General features: G+C 35.2%; 2 protein-coding genes and 1 long non-coding RNA gene across 4 annotated transcripts in view; 2 read left to right on the top strand and 1 right to left on the bottom strand.

The window, feature by feature from the left end:
- LOC127987560 (uncharacterized) overlaps positions 1-20,792 on the top strand; it is a 1,055,570-nt gene that overhangs the window by 357,108 nt on the left and 677,670 nt on the right. The window lies entirely within an intron of this gene.
- The window catches only part of LOC127987632 (uncharacterized), a 264,322-nt gene that overhangs the window by 193,738 nt on the left and 49,792 nt on the right, over positions 1-20,792 (bottom strand). The gene's annotated exons all lie outside the window — the stretch shown is intronic.
- LOC127987577 (zinc finger protein Xfin-like) lies at positions 483-6,829 on the top strand. The gene is given in 5 exon segments (XM_052589946.1): positions 483-641; positions 643-1,060; positions 1,062-1,493; positions 1,495-2,377; positions 6,290-6,829. Coding segments are annotated over 5 exon segments (1,923 nt in total). The 5' UTR covers positions 483-492; the 3' UTR covers positions 6,331-6,829.

Genomic DNA, 20,792 nt, shown 5'->3' with positions numbered 1-20,792 from the left:
TAGTCGCATATATGCATATGTGTCTTATTCCATTATAATCATATAGCCTTTGTGTGAAAGGAATGTGTCTATGTCTGCAAAAAACATCCTGACCACCACAGATAGGAAACATCTGGAAAAACATGCAATGGGCCTCTTTTCTTTACCATAGCAAGTCCCTAGGGAGGTATCAAAATTGCAAGCATAAGGAAAAGTCTGACTATTTGGTAACGCCCTGTATAGTATATTATATATATATACTATATAATGAGATGCTACCTAGCATTCGGGAGATCTTCTCACAAAGAGGATCTCGGCTTTGTTTCTCTCTGAAATAAAGTCTATCTTCTGGAAACCCAGAGACTGCGTGATTGCTCAGACACAGGGCAGATAAAAAAAAACAATACATTTGCTCCAGATTCTTTGAATCTTTGGATGATATTATGCACTGTAGATCATGATAACATCAAACTCTTTTTTTCTATCAAATTTATTACAGCTGTAGAATTGAAAATGCACAAGAGGACCCACACTGGAGGGAAACCTTACATGTGTTCACACTGCGATAGGAGATTTGTTCATAGAGCAACTCTGAAAACACATGAGAGGACCCACACTGGAGAGAAACCATACAAGTGTTCATATTGTGACGAGATTAATTTGTTCAGGACAACTGAAAACACATGAGAGGACCCACACTGGAGAGAAACCATACAAGTGTTCACACTGTGACAAGACATTCATTCAGACAGCAACTCTGAAAACACATGAGAGGACCCACACTGGAGAGAAACCATACAAGTGTTCATACTGTGACAAGACATTCATTTGTTTAGGACAACTGAAAACACATGAGAGGACCCACACTGGAGAGAAACCATACAAGTGTTCACACCGTGACAAGACATTCATTCAGACAGCAACTCTGAAAACACATGAGAGGACCCACACTGGAGAGAAACCATACAAGTGTTCACACTGTGACAAGAGATTTGTTCAGAGAGCAAATCTGAAAACACATGAGAGGACTCACACCGGAGAGAAACCTTACAAGTGTTCACACTGTGAAAAAGACATTAATTTGTTCAGGACAACTGAAAACACATGAGAGGACCCACACTGGAGAGAAACCATACAAGTGTTCACACTGTGACAAGACATTCATTTGTTTAGGACAACTGAAAACACATGAGAGGACCCACACTGGAGAGAAACCATACAAGTGTTCACACTGTGACAAGAGATTTGTTCAGAGAGCAAATCTGAAAACACATGAGAGGACCCACACTGGAGAGAAACCATACAAGTGTTCACACTGTGACAAGACATTCATTTGTTTAGGACAACTGAAAACACATGAGAGGACCCACACTGGAGAGAAACCATACAAGTGTTCACACTGTGACAAGAGATTTGTTCAGAGAGAAAATCTGAAAACACATGAGAGGACTCACACCGGAGAGAAACCTTACAAGTGTTCACACTGTGAAAAAGACATTAATTTGTTCAGGACAACTGAAAACACATGAGAGGACCCACACTGGAGAGAAACCATACAAGTGTTCACACTGTGACAAGACATTCATTTGTTTAGGACAACTGAAAACACATGAGAGGACCCACACTGGAGAGAAACCATACAAGTGTTCACACTGTGACAAGAGATTTGTTCAGAGAGCAAATCTGAAAACACATGAGAGGACTCACACTGGAGAGAAACCTTACAAGTGTTCACACTGTGACAAGAGATACCGTTTATCAGAACATCTGAAAACACATGAGAGGACCCACACTGGAGAGAAACCATTCACATGTGATCTGTGTGGGAAGAGTTTCACACAATCAACAAACCATAAGTTGCACATGCACATCCACACTGGAGAGAAACCGTTTACATGTGATCTGTGTGGGAAGAGTTTCATAATAAAACGCAGCCTTAAAGAGCACATGAACATCCACTCTGGGGAAAAACCGTACACATGTGATCAGTGTGGCAAAGGATTTGTAAGGTCTTCGAACCTAAAGATTCACCTGACACTTCATACAAAGAAGAAACGTCTGTATTCATATTCTTTGTGTGGAAAGAGTTTTCCACTGCTGAAAAGTTTAAAAACGCATCAGAAAAGACATACTGCCAAAAAAGCTTATATGTGCTTTGAGTGTGAGAAGACTTTTTTTACAGATGAGCATTTGAAAATGCACCAGAGAACTCACACTGGAGAGAAACCTTACATGTGTTCACATTGCGACAAGAGATTCAGTTCTTCATCAAATCTGAAAAAACATGAAAGGACTCATACTGGAGAGAAACCATACACATGTGATCAATGTGGGAAGAGCTACACTGAATCATCTTCTCTACAGAGACATAAAAAATCATCCACAGCTCGAAATCATAGTAAGTAGAGTTAATATTCAACTTAATGCTTTACTTTTGACTCGTCTGTCTGTATTCTGTTCCCGCTGAAAAGCAGGCAATGGTTTCTAATTACAAAGGCAAATGTATCTATTTACACCATGTTTTTGCAGTGTTGAGTTTTGTAGCCAATGACAGACATGTTTGTTAAAAGCACTGACCAATCAGAGGGGTTTAATGTAAGTTAGTCAAAATATACTCAGAGAAAATCTATTATTTTAAGGGGAAAATAAGTTGATTTAAAATTTCATGGCATCAACACATCTCAAAAAAGTTGGGACAAGGCCATGTTTACCACTGTTTGGCATCCCCTCTTGTTTTTATAACAGTCTGCAAATGTCTGGTGACTGAGGGGACAAGTTGCTCAAGTTTAGGAATAGGAATGTTGTCCCATTCTTGTCTAATACAGACTTCTAGTTGCTCTGCTGTCTTGTCGCATCTTCATCTGTATGATGCACCAAATGTTTTCTATAGCCGCGTTTCCACCGCAGGAACTTTACCCAGGAACTAGGGACTTTGGCCTGGTACTTGGTGTGTTTCCACCGCAGGAACCAGGAACTAAATAAAGTTCTGGGTAAAAAAAATGCCCATCAGAAAGTCCCTGCTGGCGAGGTGGTACTTTTTCAAAGTTCCGGAACTTTCGGGGGCGGGACTTTGGCACTAATCATTCTGATTGGTTGAGTCCACGCAGCATTGGTTGAGTTCAACCACCATTTATTCGGATCAACATTTTCAAAATATTACTGTTAAGCAGCGTTTCCACCGCAGGAACTTTACCCAGGAACTAGGGACTTTGGCCTGGTACTTGGTGTGTTTCCACCGCAGGAACCAGGAACTAAATAACGTTCTGGGTAAAAAAATGCCCCTCAGAAAGTCCCTGCTGGCGAGGTGGTACTTTTTCAAAGTTCCGAAACTTTTGGGGGCGGGACTTTGGCGCTAATCATTCTGATTGGTTGATTACACGCAGCATTGGTTGAGTTCAACCACCATTTATTAGGATCAACATTTTCAAAATATTACTGTTATTGTGTCATGAAATGTAATTTTTAAAGTATTTTAGGCGAGAATATAGTTGTTTAAAACTCAAATCTGTTGTTTATTTATAAAGACAGCACCTATTTAAAAATGTGTTTCACCGATCTCTGATACGGTGAGCTCCACTCGATCAGCGGGAGATCAGTGATCATCTATCCGCCGAGAAGCAGCCTCAACTCAGCTAGACCTTCTGATATGTGCCACTGGCTCTGATGTGTCTTTAGTGGTTAAACATAAAATATAATTCAGTTGCGGGGTAAATTTAACAGGTTTTCTTTGGTCCGTATTCAATTTATCTATATGTTAAAATGAAAATAAAAAAGGCAAGTCTATATAATATTTTGTTTCATTGTAATGGCTGTATATAACGTTACACATATCCCTGAACTAAGTACATTTCTGCAGCTGTTATTATGTTTAAATGAAAACGAAGGGAGGCAGTGGTATTTGATATCCTATTTCGTGTTATTGTAAATATACTGAGGGGAAAATTGCTGTAGCCAAAGCCATCTGAGTTCACGCAGCATTGGTTGAGTTCAAACACCATTTATTCAGATCATTTTCAAATATTACTGTTATTGTGTCATGAAATGTAATTTTAAAAGTATTTCAGGCGAGAATGTAGTTGTTTAAAACTCAAATCTGTGGTTTATTTATAAAGACAGCGCCTATTTAAAAACGTGTTTCACCGATCTCTGATACGGTGAGCTCCACTCGATCAGTGGGAGCTCAGTGATCATCTATCCGCCGAGAAGCAGCCTCAACTCAGCTAGACCTTCTGATATGTGCCGCTGGCTCTGATGTGTCTTTAGTGGTTAAACATAAAATATAATTCAGCTGCGGGGTAAATCTAACAGGTTTTCTTTTGTCTGTATTCAAATTATCTATATGTTAAAATGAAAATAAAAAAGGCAAATTTATATAATATTTCGTTTCATTGTAATGGCTGCATATACACATATCCCTGAACTAAGTACATTTCTGCAGTTGTTATTATGCTTAAATGAAAACAAAAGGAGGCAGTGGTATTTGATATCCTATTTCGTTTTATTGTAAATATACATTAAGGAAAATTGCAGTAGCCAAGACGAGGTGACTGAAGTTATCAAGTACGCTGCTGCGTCATCGCGGACATCACACTCCCCAGTCGAATGCACAAAGTCTGAACTAACTACCGATGATGCACATCCAAAATCAGCGTAATTTTATTTATTTATTTTTTTTCAGTGGTACTTTGTATTGAGAAACACGCGCAGACCTACGTCACCAGTCATTTGCCTAATCTTCCCGGTACTTTACACCGCGGTGAGACACGACTCGATGACTTAATCATTAAGAAATTACCTCCACCTACGCAGTTTTAGTTTATTATTTCATCATTTCATTAAAGAAATAATTTCATATTTCCATAGTAATAATAATAAAATTAAGAAAATAAATGATTAATGTTATAGTTCACCCTGCCAAAAATGACAATTCGGTCACCATTTTCTCACATGGTCAAAAAGAGCATAATCAAACAAAATATTTCTTGCTGAACCTACTTTTTATAATGCCTGATGCTTTACACAACAACGACTTTAAATGATCTTTTGTGAGTAATTTCTCCAAATTTGATGGTGATGATGATGTCACACACCGTTCGGTCTGATCGTGATGATGAAGTCACACACCGTTCGGTCTGATCGTGATGATGATGATGTCACACACCGGTCGGTCTGATGGTGATGATGATGTCACACACCGGTCGTTCTGATGGTGGTTATGATGTCACACACCGGTCGGTCTGATGGTGGTGATGATGTCACACACCGGTCGTTCTGATGGTGGTTATGATGTCACACACCGGTCGTTCTGATGGTGGTTATGATGTCACACACCGGTCGGTCTGATGGTGGTGATGATGATGTCACACACCGGTCGTTCTGATGGTGATGATTTCACACACCGGTCGGTCTGATGGTGATGATGATGTCACACACCGGTCGGTCTGATGGTGATGATGATGTCACACACCGGTCGGTCTGATGGTGATGGTGATGATGTCACACACACCGGTCGGTCTGATGGTGATGATGATGATGTCACACACCGGTCGTTCTGATGGTGATGATGATGATGTCACACACCGGTCGGTCTGATGGTGATGATGATGTCACACACCGGTCGGTCTGATGGTGATGATCCTCTTCAAGTCGAACAAACCTAATGATTCAATGAACCATTCATAAAGAACCCTTTACTTCACTCCTGAATGAATCAGCCATTTATACAAACCAAATGAATGAAAAAAATGACTCGATGACTTAATCATTAAGACATTACCTCCACCTACGCAGTTTTAGTTTATTATTTCATCATTTCATTAAAGAAATAATTTCATATTTCCATAGTAATAATAATAAAATTAAGAAAATAAATGATTAATGTTATAGTTCACCCTGCCAAAAATGACAATTCGGTCACCATTTTCTCACATGGTCCAAAAGAGCATAATCAAACAAAATATTTCTTGCTGAATCTACTTTTTATAATGCCTGATGCTTTACACAACAACGACTTTAAATGATCTTTTGTGAGTAATTTCTCCAAATTTGATGTGCGGTTAATTCGATTAATTAATCACCACATCATGTAATTAATTAGATTTAAAAAAATAAAAAATTACCAGCCCTAGAATAAATCTGAGTTTGTGTCTGAAAGCCACAATGAGTGATGGCACACTGAACTCAAAATGGAATTTGAAGTGAAACAGCTTAATTGTTAACTTTTATTGTTTGCAGTGCCAAAACTAATGATTGATTAGTAGTAGGCTAGTGAAGATAATACAGTAACATATAGTCATTTTTTTTTTTTCAGATATGTGTACAAGAAAGAAAAGTCCAAAGTTGTCACGGTGAATAAAGTTCAAGACTTCAAGACTTTTCAAGAGATTCAGATCAACTCATAGATAGTTCCTTCCCAAAAGAACATCATCTAATTGTTTTATTCTTGTTTCTCAATTTGCTTCATAATATAATCTCTCATTATGCTTTATAATTTCAAGTTAGATTTTTTTTTTTTTTACTCCATTTATGAAAAAGTGGACTTTTTAGTCGTGTGGACAACAAAGTGACCTGAAGAAGAGTCCATCTTAGTTTTAGGAAATACATTGATCTGGTGTTTGTGTTTAATTGTTAATCTTATAATCTTATAAATGCTCGACCATTTGTGATGCACTTGGTTTGGTTGTAAATCAATAATTTTCTCACAAATTTTCAAGTAATCATGTATTAAATAATCATGTATTTTATCAACGTTTATTGACCATTTGTAATGTCTAATGATGCTACTTGCGACAATAGTTTAATCAGTATTATTATTAATTTAATAATTTTGGGTTTATCCGTAAGCCATTACCTGATAGGATTGCTTTTTAGACTTTTTTTTATGTTTTAAATGTTTTGATTGATAAAATCTTACTGCCTGACACAGATGAGACCCAGGTCTGATTGTGATGGTGCAGAAAAGTTGTACATTTACTTATACATTTCAAATATGCACATGAGTAATCATAACGGAAGCTGAGAAATTAAGTTTTAGTGAATATAATCAAGACACTTGAAAAATACTTTACGGTTACATTTTATATATATATATATATATATATATATATATATATATATATATATATATATAACAATGTATTGTTTGATCGATTTCACCTCCTTGAGCCATTAATATGTACCATAAATTACCAGTAAAACTGATTTTAAAAAATTGTTACCAGAAAATGTATTTGACACATGATTTTTTCCTGACACAGTTTAACTCTTAAGTTCTTGTCATATTTTATTACAATTTTCTTAGACTGTAGCGAGTAAACTGTGATAATATGAGAAATGCTAAAGGTGTCTGAATAAATTTAGGTTTGACTGTATGTTGGCATATAACATTTTAACATTTTAATACATTTTTAAAAATGATATTAAATGAAAATGTAAGAACTTTTATTTTTGGCAAAGTTCTGCACAACAGAAGTATATAAAGATAAAACATGGACAAATACGATATTCCTTAATAATGTTTAAATAAATAATTATAAAGAATAATATTATTGGTGTTGATATAATTTTATATTTCTGTCATAATTTCAATTTAAATCAAACTTTTATTTCGACTGGTTGTAGCGGACCTTTGATTTGCAGAATGGATTTTACAATGGATTTTCTTCAATAAAACTAGGAAATGTTTAAGTTTTCTCTCAGCCCTGCTAATGTTCATGATTATGTAGACATTTAAAACACTATTAGCATCATACAAACTTCAGTGTGTAGTAAATAAAACGGCACCATTCAGAGACATGCAGAAACAAGCAGATTATTTATATAGCAGTCTCTTTGTGCATTAATACTCAGACACATATCTGCTTTTGCTTTATCCATACATCAGATATTTAGCATACATGTTTAGATATGTATGAGCATCCATACATGCACGATTTGTGACATCTTCGTTATACTGTAAATTCCATTTTCACGACTACAGATTATTTAATTTTCTTCGACTTGATAAACGTGATGATAATGAACTATATACTATCATGTAGTTTTATCTCCTACAAGTCTGTTAAATGATTAACACAGATTTTAAACTGAGGGTTTTGTTATCTTGTTTTTTGTTATCTCAACTTTAGTACTATTGCCTACATTTTCGTTCCTGTTGAGATTAATTATTTTATACATAAAAATGATCAAAATTTGAGTAGAAATTGCCTGGTTTCACTGTTACACCAGGGTTCACTTTTATATCTTATAATATTGTAATACTTTTAATATTGGGTACTTCTGAAAGTCATGAGCTACTATGCTTGCTGTTTTAGCTTGATTTTTGTAAATGTTACAGATGTTCTGTCCTTGCGACTTTGAGCACCATTTGGCGTGTTTTGCAAAATTCCAATCTTTTTAATTAGCAAGTTAAGTAATAACACTAAGGACTTTTAATTCACAATTGGGTAAATGTGGTAAACAAATATGCAAAACATATTTATACATTTTGCATTTGTGTGAAAGCATATAACATATTTTAAGGATAAGTTATAATTAACATCTCTTGGGGCAAAAAAAAAAAAAACTGTTTTGATAAGCCCTTATTCTCGCATCACTGTCATTACGTCACCACTAGTATCCTTCCTTGTTCCTTCTGAGGTGAGTCCAGCAGTTATAATATTTCGCTCATTTAAAGGCATAGTTCACTTTCAAATAAAAATTTGGTATGTTTCAGCTTACCTCAAGGGCATCCAAGATGTAGGTGTCTTTGTTTCTGCAGTCGTTCCCATTTTTATATTTTTAGGTCAAACCGTTCTTGTCTGTGACTCATATAATGCAGGTCTATGGTCACCACCTCAAAGAGCAGGCACAGAGGAGTCCAAATTAAACAATTCCCCATCGTAAGTACATATTGATGACCTAAGACACCAAACGAGCAGTATTTATATCGTTTTTACCTCTTGTACACAACCACGTCCAAGTGGACACTTTTTTTATTTGCTATTCAAAAAATTAAAAACTTAATAACTACAGCTTTTATTATCTGCTTTTGATTTTTTTGATGATTCTGCTAGATTTCTTGTAACATCTAAAAGCCACAATCTATTAGTCTATAATTGATTTTTGGGCAAGACAGTTATGGAAAAGTTAAAAACTTCAGTCTCCCCCCAAAGGCGTCCATATCTGCTTTACATAAGTAAAGCACACACGATTTTCTGTCGATTTTCTGATGATTTTCGGTCTGGAGAGGTCGATACTATACTTGCTGAAAGTCTGCAGATTTGAGTTGACAAATTCCATAGAAAATCACAAAGTATTTGATGGTCACATGGACTCTGATTTTTTTAGCTTCAGACATTGATTTTATCCAGTCGGAGGATATCAAACATGTTTGATATTTTCAGCTGATTTTAGAAAACAGGCACAGTTTCACCGACAGGACTTAGGGTAGCACTTTATTTTACAGTCCTGTTACCCATGTATATACTATGTACTTATTATAGTAATTACAATAACTATGTAATAACTAGGTACTAACCCTGAACCTACCCCTAAACCTAACCCTACCACATGTAGTTACCTTGTATTACCAGAACTTTCTTAGATAAATACACTGTAAGTACACTATAAGTACATGTTAGTACACCTTTATTTTTAGGAGTCAATGGTGTTGGAGAAGGAAACGAGGAAAGAGAACAGACAGGTGGTGACTTCAGAATCATATTGAGATTTGCAGAGGAGATGGGAATAGAGTCCGGTGAAGTTAGTAAATGTTTTAAAAAATAATTTTACTTTACGATGAAAGTTACTGAGGACCAGAAGCGGTTTAGTTACCCACATTCTTAAGTAACTTCACTTTCACTTCACAATAATTATAATAATCATTAATAATTAAAATATAATAAATGCTAGCATGGAGAGAACATACAAACTCCACACAGATGTGTGTTTTTTGTTATTCACAATAAACTACAGAACACACACACACACACACACACAAACTGAATCTAATAGAGAATCACGCTTTGGTTCCTATTTTAGAATGACTTTAGTCTAGTTACAGCAAATTTAGATTTTATTATAAATAATAAAAATACATATAATGTATATGTTTTTTTTAAGTGGGGCTTGGTTTTTCACATGACACACAAATGGTGATTTATTATAATGGTTTCTTATGGAAGTAAAATAATGACATATGTCTTTGAAACAAAAAAGCATGCTGAATAGCACTAACTGAAAAATAATGCATTGCATTAACAGTACTTGCATTTTAATGCCTTGTATTTCCAAGGATTGCATTTTAGGTCCTGAAATTGAACATAGTTGTTCGTTTAAGCTGTGAATATTTCAATTAAAAATATTTCACACACCTTTTCATAATTAAAAAATCAATAATTAATATTCACGTTCCAGAATTCACTTACAATCGGTGTAAAAATACGATGTATAATATTCGACAGGCAAATGTCGGTCCATTTTATTTCACTTTCCAAATTCACTTCCACAAATTCAGTGGTTAAAATTCGGCAGATAATTCGCCCTTTCACATCCGGGAGCTGCAGGAATAGCAATAGAGCACAGAGGCATGATCTCCATCTGCTGTCAGTCGCTCACCAGCAGGTGGCGCAAGCGGCTTCTGATGAAGACCAAAGCAACAGGTGGATTAAGTAATACAGTTACAAAAACTGATCTGCATAAATTGAGCAAGCGCTAAGAGTAGTCCTATCATACACTTTATCTCAAGTCTTGATGATTTATTACCCTGATTTATGGCCTGATTTATGGCCGTACAGTCCGTGTAGATTGACAGGTAGTCAGAAGTGTGCATGGTCAGTTTGGATTGATTTATGACTATAAGGCCTGTCAGTCAAAGCGGTTGCCATGCCACTGGGTCCTGTGGCCCTTGATTGACATGGCAGAGGTGTGTAAATCAAAAGATCAAAGAGATCTCAGATTTGACTTGTGTTGTGTTTATTACTGAATATATGATTGTTGTATCTTTAACCAGAGCAGTGGGGGGTTTCTTATGATGGTTGTATCTGTAACCAGAGCAGTGGGGGGTTTCTTATGATGGTTGTATCTGTAACCAGAGCTGTGGGGGGGGTTTCTGTGAAGTCCTGTTGTTCACACCTAAAGACAGTGGGGAGGTGTCTGGGTTTTTCCTGGGGGGAAAAAAATGGCGGTGCAAAAGTGAGGGTTTTGACACCTTGACAGGATCAATGTTTGTTTGCTCTATATGGTGTTGATACCTAGGCACCGACAGGCCACATGCCCCCCCGTCTACAAACACATTTGAAAACGAGGACGATGTCTGGTATTTTTCCAGGTGAGAATTTCAAAGAGTGAGAGAGACAATTATCTAAATCATCAACTAACCAAGCCGCTGAAGAGATAAATAATTGAATGTTATCTGGAATTAATAAAATCAAACAGGCATTCCTTAATGTTAAGAAAATACTATCCATAATATGTGATGTGTAAAAGGAGTTGAAATCTCACGTTAATTTTAAAACCAACTCTAAACACACACACACACACACACACACACACACACACATTGGTTTTCCATGTTCTATGGGACATCCCGTAGACGTAATGTTTTTTAGACTGTACAAATTGTATTTTGCATCACCATATACCAACCTTACACTTAAACCTATCCCCTTACACAAAATTTCTTTCATTTTAAGATATTCAAAAACACTTCATTCTGTATGATTTATAAACATGTTTCCCCACGGGGACAAAAACAATTCCCAAGGATTTTGGATATTGCCATCATTGTTCCCCATAACATGGGGTATACCTGAACCACACACACACACACACACACACAGTAAAACTGAGTAAACTAAATTTGAATTATGAGCAAAACCTTATTTGTTGTTTTTACGTTGTGTTATGTACGTATTTTTTCATTGAATAATCTAACCTGTAGATAGTATGTGTACTGTAAATGAACAAATATACATTTGACTAAAACTCAGTAAAATAATTACACCTTCCATTTTAAACATGTTTAAAAGATTACACATTGTTTGTCACTAAAGCAAGGCACACTGTCTATTGTCTTAATTATTTTTTAAATAACCTGATGACCAGCATTGTTTCTTTAGATCATTTATGCACACAAGTGCTTTTTTCACACGACTAGAAAACTCTTTGGATGTGTTTGGCAAACATCATTTCTACATCTTAAATGCATGACTGAACTTTTCTCATTCGACAGAAATACTATTTTCTAATTATTTACCCGGCCTATAACACTTGGTGTAAATGTTCTTACCTAGAACAGAAAACATACACTTTGACTATTTGATTATTTTGTAGGCATCATGTAATGTTAAATGGTTTACTAAAAAAAAAATTAGCACCAGCAGCAGATTATCAAAATGAAAGAAATGTACAAGCTAAGGATGTTTCAACTATTATCATCATTTCCTTTTGACTCTGATAAACTGGTAATGAATTTTCTATGCAAGTGACACGATATACAGTTCTCATACTATTTGTGTAGATAGCTGTGCTAAAACATTTATGACTATTTTTGCATGCCAGCAGATTATGTCAAGGGTGTTTCACATCTAAGAATCACAATGTTTTTTAAATGACATTTTTCTTACACCTCAAGATTTAGCCATATCAAGATTTTGGACGGCCGTTCACAATTTGTTTGTTGGACTGTACGTTTTTAGGTGATCTCTGTGTGGTGTCATCATAATAGGAATAAATGAAAATTAAGAAATTAAGTTACAGTTTTTCTCTTCGAGATATTTCTTTTAGTGCAACTGTGTCTGTCCAAAAAGTGTGATCACATGAAGCATCGACACAAAAATGAAGTCTAGCTGTTTTACACTTAAAACTATTACAACCAATACAAATCAAACGGTTCCACTGAAAGCTGCACACTCGTTTAAGTTTGACCATGTTAAAGTTTCCAAACTCCTGTGTAGATACATTTTATCCATAACCTTTTGCGTATTCACGTGACTAAATCACTAAGAAAGAGAGTATAGCAAGAAAATGTTTACAATGCATATAAAATTCAGAATACAAATGTTAAAAAAATATATGTTGATTTGTAAATGGTATTTTTTATTAATCCACTAGATTAAGTCATCTTGTTCAGATAGCAGATGAAACCATTCACATTTTGTTTGTTTGGCCGTTTTTGTTTGAAGACTCCTGTAAGTTCATGCTAACTCTCGCGTGGGAAAGAGAGCAGGGTGAGCACATCCTATTCATTTAAGAAAAAGTATTAAACATTTGACCGAACTTTTTTATTATTTTGACAAAACACAACAACATTAAAGAATGTTATCAGTTCCTATGGCCATCTTCTTTGACTCAAATAAAGCAACATCTCTGGTGTACGTAAGCATCTACAATGTGTGTATGTGCTAAACATCTGTTTCTCCACTTCAGACAGATCTGTTAGATGGGCTTTTGTTGTAATACAGACACATTTGAGAACTACGATGTTCTCACTTTTGTAATGGTTATAGAACAATTCAAACATAACTTTTGCATACGTAGCAAAACTGACTAAAAAAATCACTGAATTATGAAATGCAAACGTGTGTATGGCATTTGGCAAAACAGGATTTTAGCTGTAATGAGCACATAAGACAAAAAATTGTCAATGTGTGACTTGTAAATATATATTATTTTATTTTATTTATTTATTTTTACCAGAGATAGTTGACTGATCTGTTTACATGTTGTTTTGCAGTTTTCTGATGAAGAGTTTTCTCTGACTGTGGTCAAACATACAGTGCCTGTTCATAGGAATTTTTACAGCATAACTACAGCAAAAGAATATCGCCCCTACATCTAGAGCTCTTGTTCATATAGCTGATGATGATGTTCACATTTTTATTTGTCGTACTCGTTAGTTTCAACATTTCTACTGGACATTAAAGAGTAGGCCTTTATGTCAGAAGCATTAACATCTACTGTGTGCTAAGATTTTTCTGTTTTCTCCACTTTTGGTGGATTTGCTAGAGGGACTATGTGACCTTGTTGTAATGTGATTACGTTTAAGATCCATAAGATTGCACTAAACGCCCTTGATTAGGTTATAGACATACTCTTCTATACAGGAAATATGTTTCCACAACAGAAATATGTATCAGAATAACAAATACTAATATTGAAATCCTTTCTCCTAAATTATTGTGAAAACTTTTAATGTCGATCCGGCCCACCAGCCGTGTATCTTTTTCATTGTTTTTTAGATAAAGACTATTCCTCGAGTTTGGTCAAACAGGCAAAAACGTGAACAAAATAGAGTACAAGATGATTAAATGATTGTCAAGAGAGTGTTTAAACTGAGATTGTGATGCACTTTAGAGCTTTTTCTGGTCTACCAGTGTCACAAAGACACATAATAGCCACTACCTCAACTTGAAAATGAGTCCTGCCATTTTCTGTTCTGACTGTTACACTTAATACAAACCCATCTATTACACTTAAAGTTAGACATTTTAAGAACATCTGATATAGTTGATCATCTTTAAAATTTTATAACATATGTTTCACCAAACCTTGACGCCTGAAAAACGGGTTTAGCATCAGTCCACATTTCAGTTGTTAGCCAGAAAATGCAAGTGAGCCGATATTTCATTACCGAGATTATCTACATGATGTGAAACATTAAAAGTCAAGGATGCCACAGGAACTATTTCCTTTCTCTGTTTCTCTAAACATCACACTGGTAAATAAACCAGAGATCACATGTAGAAAGAATTCATTGAAAGAGGCATGTTTTAGTCCTTTTTTAGATGGTCTGCACCAACACATGTTTTAGATGTTTTAGGTATTCATCAGACTAACAGGTTTGATTCGGGAAACACACACGACTGGAACTGCGTGTTGTCATGACTGTCTTTATAATTGATCTACTTTTACTTTTAAAACAACACAGTGAGAAATAAGCTCACAGTTACATTACAGTTTTGGGTTCAAGTTTATGTTGAATAGTGTTTGTTACTGCTCCAAATGTTTAACACCACATTACTCCATTGTGAAGATATGTACTGAACAAAAAGTTTTTCACTGTAGTAGTCCAACTCTGAAACCAGACCAAACAAAAATGAGCTTGAGCCTTAGTTGTGGCAGAATTATGTTTTTTATGATTTCTTTTTATCTTTCCATGATTTGTGCGTGTTGTTCTGAACCACGGTTTCATTTTTAACATCACAATCGTATTGTATTGTCATGCATGATTGTAAAGAGTTTTGTGTGTGACAGTCTCTGGATTTTTTTTTTGCAAACAGAACTGGTGTAATGTTAGCGAGCTCTTTGTGTTCTCTCCTTTACTGTGTTTATATACGTCAGAATTCTTTAAATTTGCTCGATTAAATTAAGTATTTAACACAGTTTTGGGTAATGTGTGTGTGAATATAGAGGATCTTTACAAATATGTTTTCTTGAAATAGCCATGTAACACTCTGAATCGAGACTGCTTCTTTTAAATATAACATTAACACATTTTTCATGAGCTCAGGCCCATTGTTTTATAAACCACGAAAGATTTAAATGTGATTCAACATTTTATTTCAACAATAGATTTTTGAATATACATTCATACATTGAAATAGTGAAGAAAATGGTCAAATTGGCATTACTAACAAACAGTAATAATGACATTACAGGTGGTCTAGCCAGAAAAGAAAATCTCTACAGGCCAGCATGTTTTGTTCTAGTATGTAGTTGACTTAGTTTGAACAATCTCACATGTCATGGAACCATAATTTTTTGAAACCAACAATGTACATAAATCTGTTACACATGTACACAGACAGAGAACCTCGTTAATGTCCATCTCATCGTCACATTCAGACATCACATCCAGATTTTTTCTAGTCGTTACACAGACTGATTCTTTACTGGTAATAAACATACTAGTCAAATCAGGCCATGGGTTATTTTTCAGGCTTCTTTCAACATTCATTTCATTCTTAAGATTTTTTACACACTTATCCCCGGTACAATCATGATTTGGATCCTCTGTGACCGCATGCATCAGTTTGATCATTTGTTCTCGGTAACGCTGTTTAAACATAGTGTCTATGTAGTCTGTTACATGACACGCTTCCCCCGGGGTGCAGTCGCACTTCAGCTGATCATCCTTAGTGGCACCAGAACTCCAGTTGCAATCCATCTGCTTTTGCCCAGCGTCAGACATCCTTTTCAGAATTTAATTCAAGAGATAGACTTTGTACCCTAATCAATATACTGTAGAATGCTGTCACCATTTGCCCGAATCTGGACTGACTGTATTAATCCACGATCCAGGCCTTGTGCAATTTCAGTTTCAATTTCTGGTTTATGGTTCAGATCCGTCGAAGCCTTGTTATTTGAAAAATTAGAGAGTGCATCAGTTTCAGACAAATTTGATTGTTGAAGCTGATTCTGTCAGCCCATGTAGATAATGTTTTGATCAACAAGATGTTGCAGTAGCTCCGTTGACCGTGCTGTAAAACCCTTGTTCGCAGATCTAGGAAAACCTGCGATAACTGCAGAGTTTATGAGGTCAGCCACTCACAGGGGATGAAGACTAGCCATAGTCACGAAAAAGTAGTGGTGGATCTTCTGTACATTTGAACAAAAAAATAAAAATGGGTGGTCTTGTTTCTACGTTTCAAATGTTGCTTGGTTGGTTGTTGAGATGGGGGTGTTGCGCTCTAAAAGTGGAGGAGGGTGAAGGGGCCTAATTAGGGATGTGTTTAGACTGGCGAAGCCTAGCTTATGTCACCAAAGAGAATTCTGTCATTTTCACTGGAAGATATTTGGATTAAAGATTACGAGGTTTATTAGGATTTTTGTTAAGACACTTGTTTCAAGTAACGGTAATGTATTTTGTATTGGGAAAACTTAATCCAACAGCCATTTATTAAACATAGAGCAAGGAACACATAAAAGGGTGAGTAAACACTGAAAAAGAAACATTACAACATCATTGTTCAGGTTTGTTATACCGAATACACTATTATCTGACTGATCATTCGGTTTTAAAATAAATTTAAATTGACTGAAACAGCTTGTTTATCATTGAAAAAATTGTGTTCAACATGGGTATGTCACATTGCTCAAAATATAGCAGGTAGGTGCATTCGGATGTATATTCTTCATAAGATTCCAAAACGTAGAGCTTCACAATCTGCAACTCTGTCAAACACAAATCTCCCCAAACGATCATAAGACACGGTGAAATCTTGTTTCACAAAATCTTCATCTTCAATGAGAACCTTTCTTTTGCTCTTCCCTTGATTTTTCCTTGGTGCAAAAGTCAGCTCCTCTCTCATTTCAGCAGAACTTCTTGGCGGTGTGTCACACATAATTCTTCTAGATGTTTCAGGACTGTTTGGAGCTGCGGCAGTCATTGTAACAGGAGCATGCAGAAAGTCTTCTGTGGTTAATTATATGCCCCTAAACCTTTTTTAAATATCACACTTGGGATGTAGGTAGGAGCCCACAGGTGTGAAACAAACAAGGATGTGACACCTTCAGTAGTCTTAAAACATTGGATGCTTTAGCACATTCAGTGAGATTATTTTCTCTTAAACAATGTATGTTTTCCTTGCGACCAAAGCATTCAAATGATCTTTCTAGTAAATCTAAAGCACACTGTTGCAAGGTACTTTTGTTTACACCTTAAGTTTGTGATGACAACTAATATAATTTAATAATGTACAAATCGGCCGAGAACTATAATTATTATTAATGTGTATTAATACATGTGTAACAGATTTATGTACATTGTTGGTTTCAAAAAATTATGGTTCCATGACATGTGAGATTGTTCAAACTAAGTCAACTACATACTAGAACAAAACATGCAGGCCTGTAGAGATTTTCTTTTCTGGCTAGACCACCTGTAATGTCATTATTACTGTTTGTTAGTAATGCCAATTTGACCATTTTCTTCACTATTTCAATGTATGAATGTATATTCAAAAATCTATTGTTGAAATAAAATGTTGAATCACATTTAAATATTTCGTGGTTTATAAAACAATGGGCCTGAGCTCATGAAAAATGTGTTAATGTTATATTTAAAAGAAGCAGTCTCGATTCAGAGTGTTACATGGCTATTTCAAGAAAACATATTTGTAAAGATCCTCTATATTCACACACACATTACCCAAAACTGTGTTAAATACTTAATTTAATCGAGCAAATTTAAAGAATTCTGACGTATATAAACACAGTAAAGGAGAGAACACAAAGAGCTCGCTAACATTACACCAGTTCTGTTTGCAAAAAAAAAATCCAGAGACTGTCACACACAAAACTCTTTACAATCATACAGGACAATACAATATGAATTGTGATGTTAAAAATGAAACCGTGGTTCAGAACAACACGCACAAATCATGGAAAGATAAAAAGAAATCATAAAAAACATAATTCTGCCACAACTAAGGCTCAAGCTCATTTTTGTTTGGTCTGGTTTCAGAGTTGGACTACTACAGTGAAAAACTTTTTGTACAGTACATATCTTCACAATGGAGTAATGTGGTGTTAAACATTTGGAGCAGTAACAAACACTATTCAACATAAACTTGAACCCAAAACTGTAATGTAACTGTGAGCTAGTTTCACATCATGTAGATAATCTCGGTAATGAAATATCGGCTCACTTGCATTTTCTGGCTAACAACTGAAATGTGGACTGATGCTAAACCCGTTTTTCAGGCATCAAGGTTTGGTGAAACATATGTTATAAAATTTAAAAGATGATAAACTATATCAGATGTTCTTAAAAGTGTAAACGTCGGACACGACAACTTTGTAAATACGTAATAACTAATATTTTAAGATAGATAAATGTTTAGATATTTTGTGAAAACAAAGAAATAATACAACATTTCAGGGGCCCATGCTGTCGAAGACCATAATTTCTCACTGTGTTGTTTTAAAAGTAAAAGTAGATCAATTATAAAGACAGTCATGACAACACGCAGTTCCAGTCGTGTGTGTTTCCCGAATCAAACCTGTTAGTCTGATGAATACCTAAAACATCTAAAACATGTGTTGGTGCAGACCAGCTAAAATCGACTAAAACATGCCTCTTTCAATGAATTCTTTCTACATGTGATCTCTGGTTTATTTACCAGTGTGATGTTTAGAGAAACAGAGAAAGGAAATAGTTCCTGTGGCATCCTTGACTTTTAATGTCTAACTTTAAGTGTAATAGATGGGTTTGTATTAAGTGTAACAGTCAGAACAGAAAATGGCAGGACTCATTTTCAAGTTGAGGTAGTGGCTATTATGTGTCTTTGTGACACTGGTAGACCAGAAAAAGCTCTAAAGTGCATCACAATCTCAGTTTAAACAGTCTCTTGACAATCATTTAATCATCTTGTACTCTATTTTGTTCACGTTTTTGCCTGTTTGACCAAACTCGAGGAATAGTCTTTATCTAAAAAACAATGAAAAAGATACACGGCTGGTGGGCCGGATCGACATTAAAAGTTTTCACAATAATTTAGGAGAAAGGATTTCAATATTAGTATTTGTTATTCTGATACATATTTCTGTTGTGGAAACATATTTCCTATATAGAAGAGTATGTCTATAACCTAATCAAGGGCGTTTAGTGCAATCTTATGGATCTTAAACGTAATCACATTACAACAAGGTCACATAGTCCCTCTAGCAAATCCACCAAAAGTGGAGAAAACAGAAAAATCTTAGCACACAGTAGATGTTAATGCTTCTGACATAAAGGCCTACTCTTTAATGTCCAGTAGAAATGTTGAAACTAACGAGTACGACAAATAAAAATGTGAACATCATCATCAGCTATATGAACAAGAGCTCTAGATGTAGGGGCGATATTCTTTTGCTGTAGTTATGCTGTAAAAATTCCTATGAACAGGCACTGTATGTTTGACCACAGTCAGAGAAAACTCTTCATCAGAAAACTGCAAAACAACATGTAAACAGATCAGTCAACTATCTCTGGTAAAAATAAATAAATAAAATAAAATAATATATATGTACAAGTCACACATTGACAATTTTTTGTCTTATGTGCTCATTACAGCTAAAATCCTGTTTTGCCAAATGCCATACACACGTTTGCATTTCATAATTCAGTGATTTTTTTAGTCAGTTTTGCTACGTATGCAAAAGTTATGTTTGAATTGTTCTATAACCATTACAAAAGTGAGAACATCGTAGTTCTCAAATGTGTCTGTATTACAACAAAAGCCCATCTAACAGATCTGTCTGAAGTGGAGAAACAGATGTTTAGCACATACACACATTGTAGATGCTTACGTACACCAGAGATGTTGCTTTATTTGAGTCAAAGAAGATGGCCATAGGAACTGATAACATTCTTTAATGTTGTTGTGTTTTGTCAAAATAATAAAAAAGTTCAGTCAAATGTTTAATACTTTTTCTTAAATGAATAGGATGTGCTCACCCTGCTCTCTTTCCCACGCGAGAGTTAGCATGAACTTACAGGAGTCTTCAAACAAAAACGGCCAAACAAACAAAATGTGAATGGTTTCATCTGCTATCTGAACAAGATGACTTAATCTAGTGGATTAATAAAAAATACCATTTACAAATCAACATATATTTTTTTAACAATTGTATTCTGAATTTTATATGCATTGTAAACATTTTCTTGCTATACTCTCTTTCTTAGTGATTTAGTCACGTGAATACGCAAAAGGTTATGGATAAAATGTATCTACACAGGAGTTTGGAAACTTTAACATGGTCAAACTTAAACGAGTGTGCAGCTTTCAGTGGAACCGTTTGATTTGTATTGGTTGTAATAGTTTTAAGTGTAAAACAGCCAGACTTCA

Source organism: Carassius gibelio, chromosome B22, assembly GCF_023724105.1.
Source record: "Carassius gibelio isolate Cgi1373 ecotype wild population from Czech Republic chromosome B22, carGib1.2-hapl.c, whole genome shotgun sequence".
Classification (NCBI taxonomy): domain Eukaryota; kingdom Metazoa; phylum Chordata; class Actinopteri; order Cypriniformes; family Cyprinidae; genus Carassius; species Carassius gibelio.
This window is presented reverse-complemented; position numbering and strand designations above follow the sequence as displayed.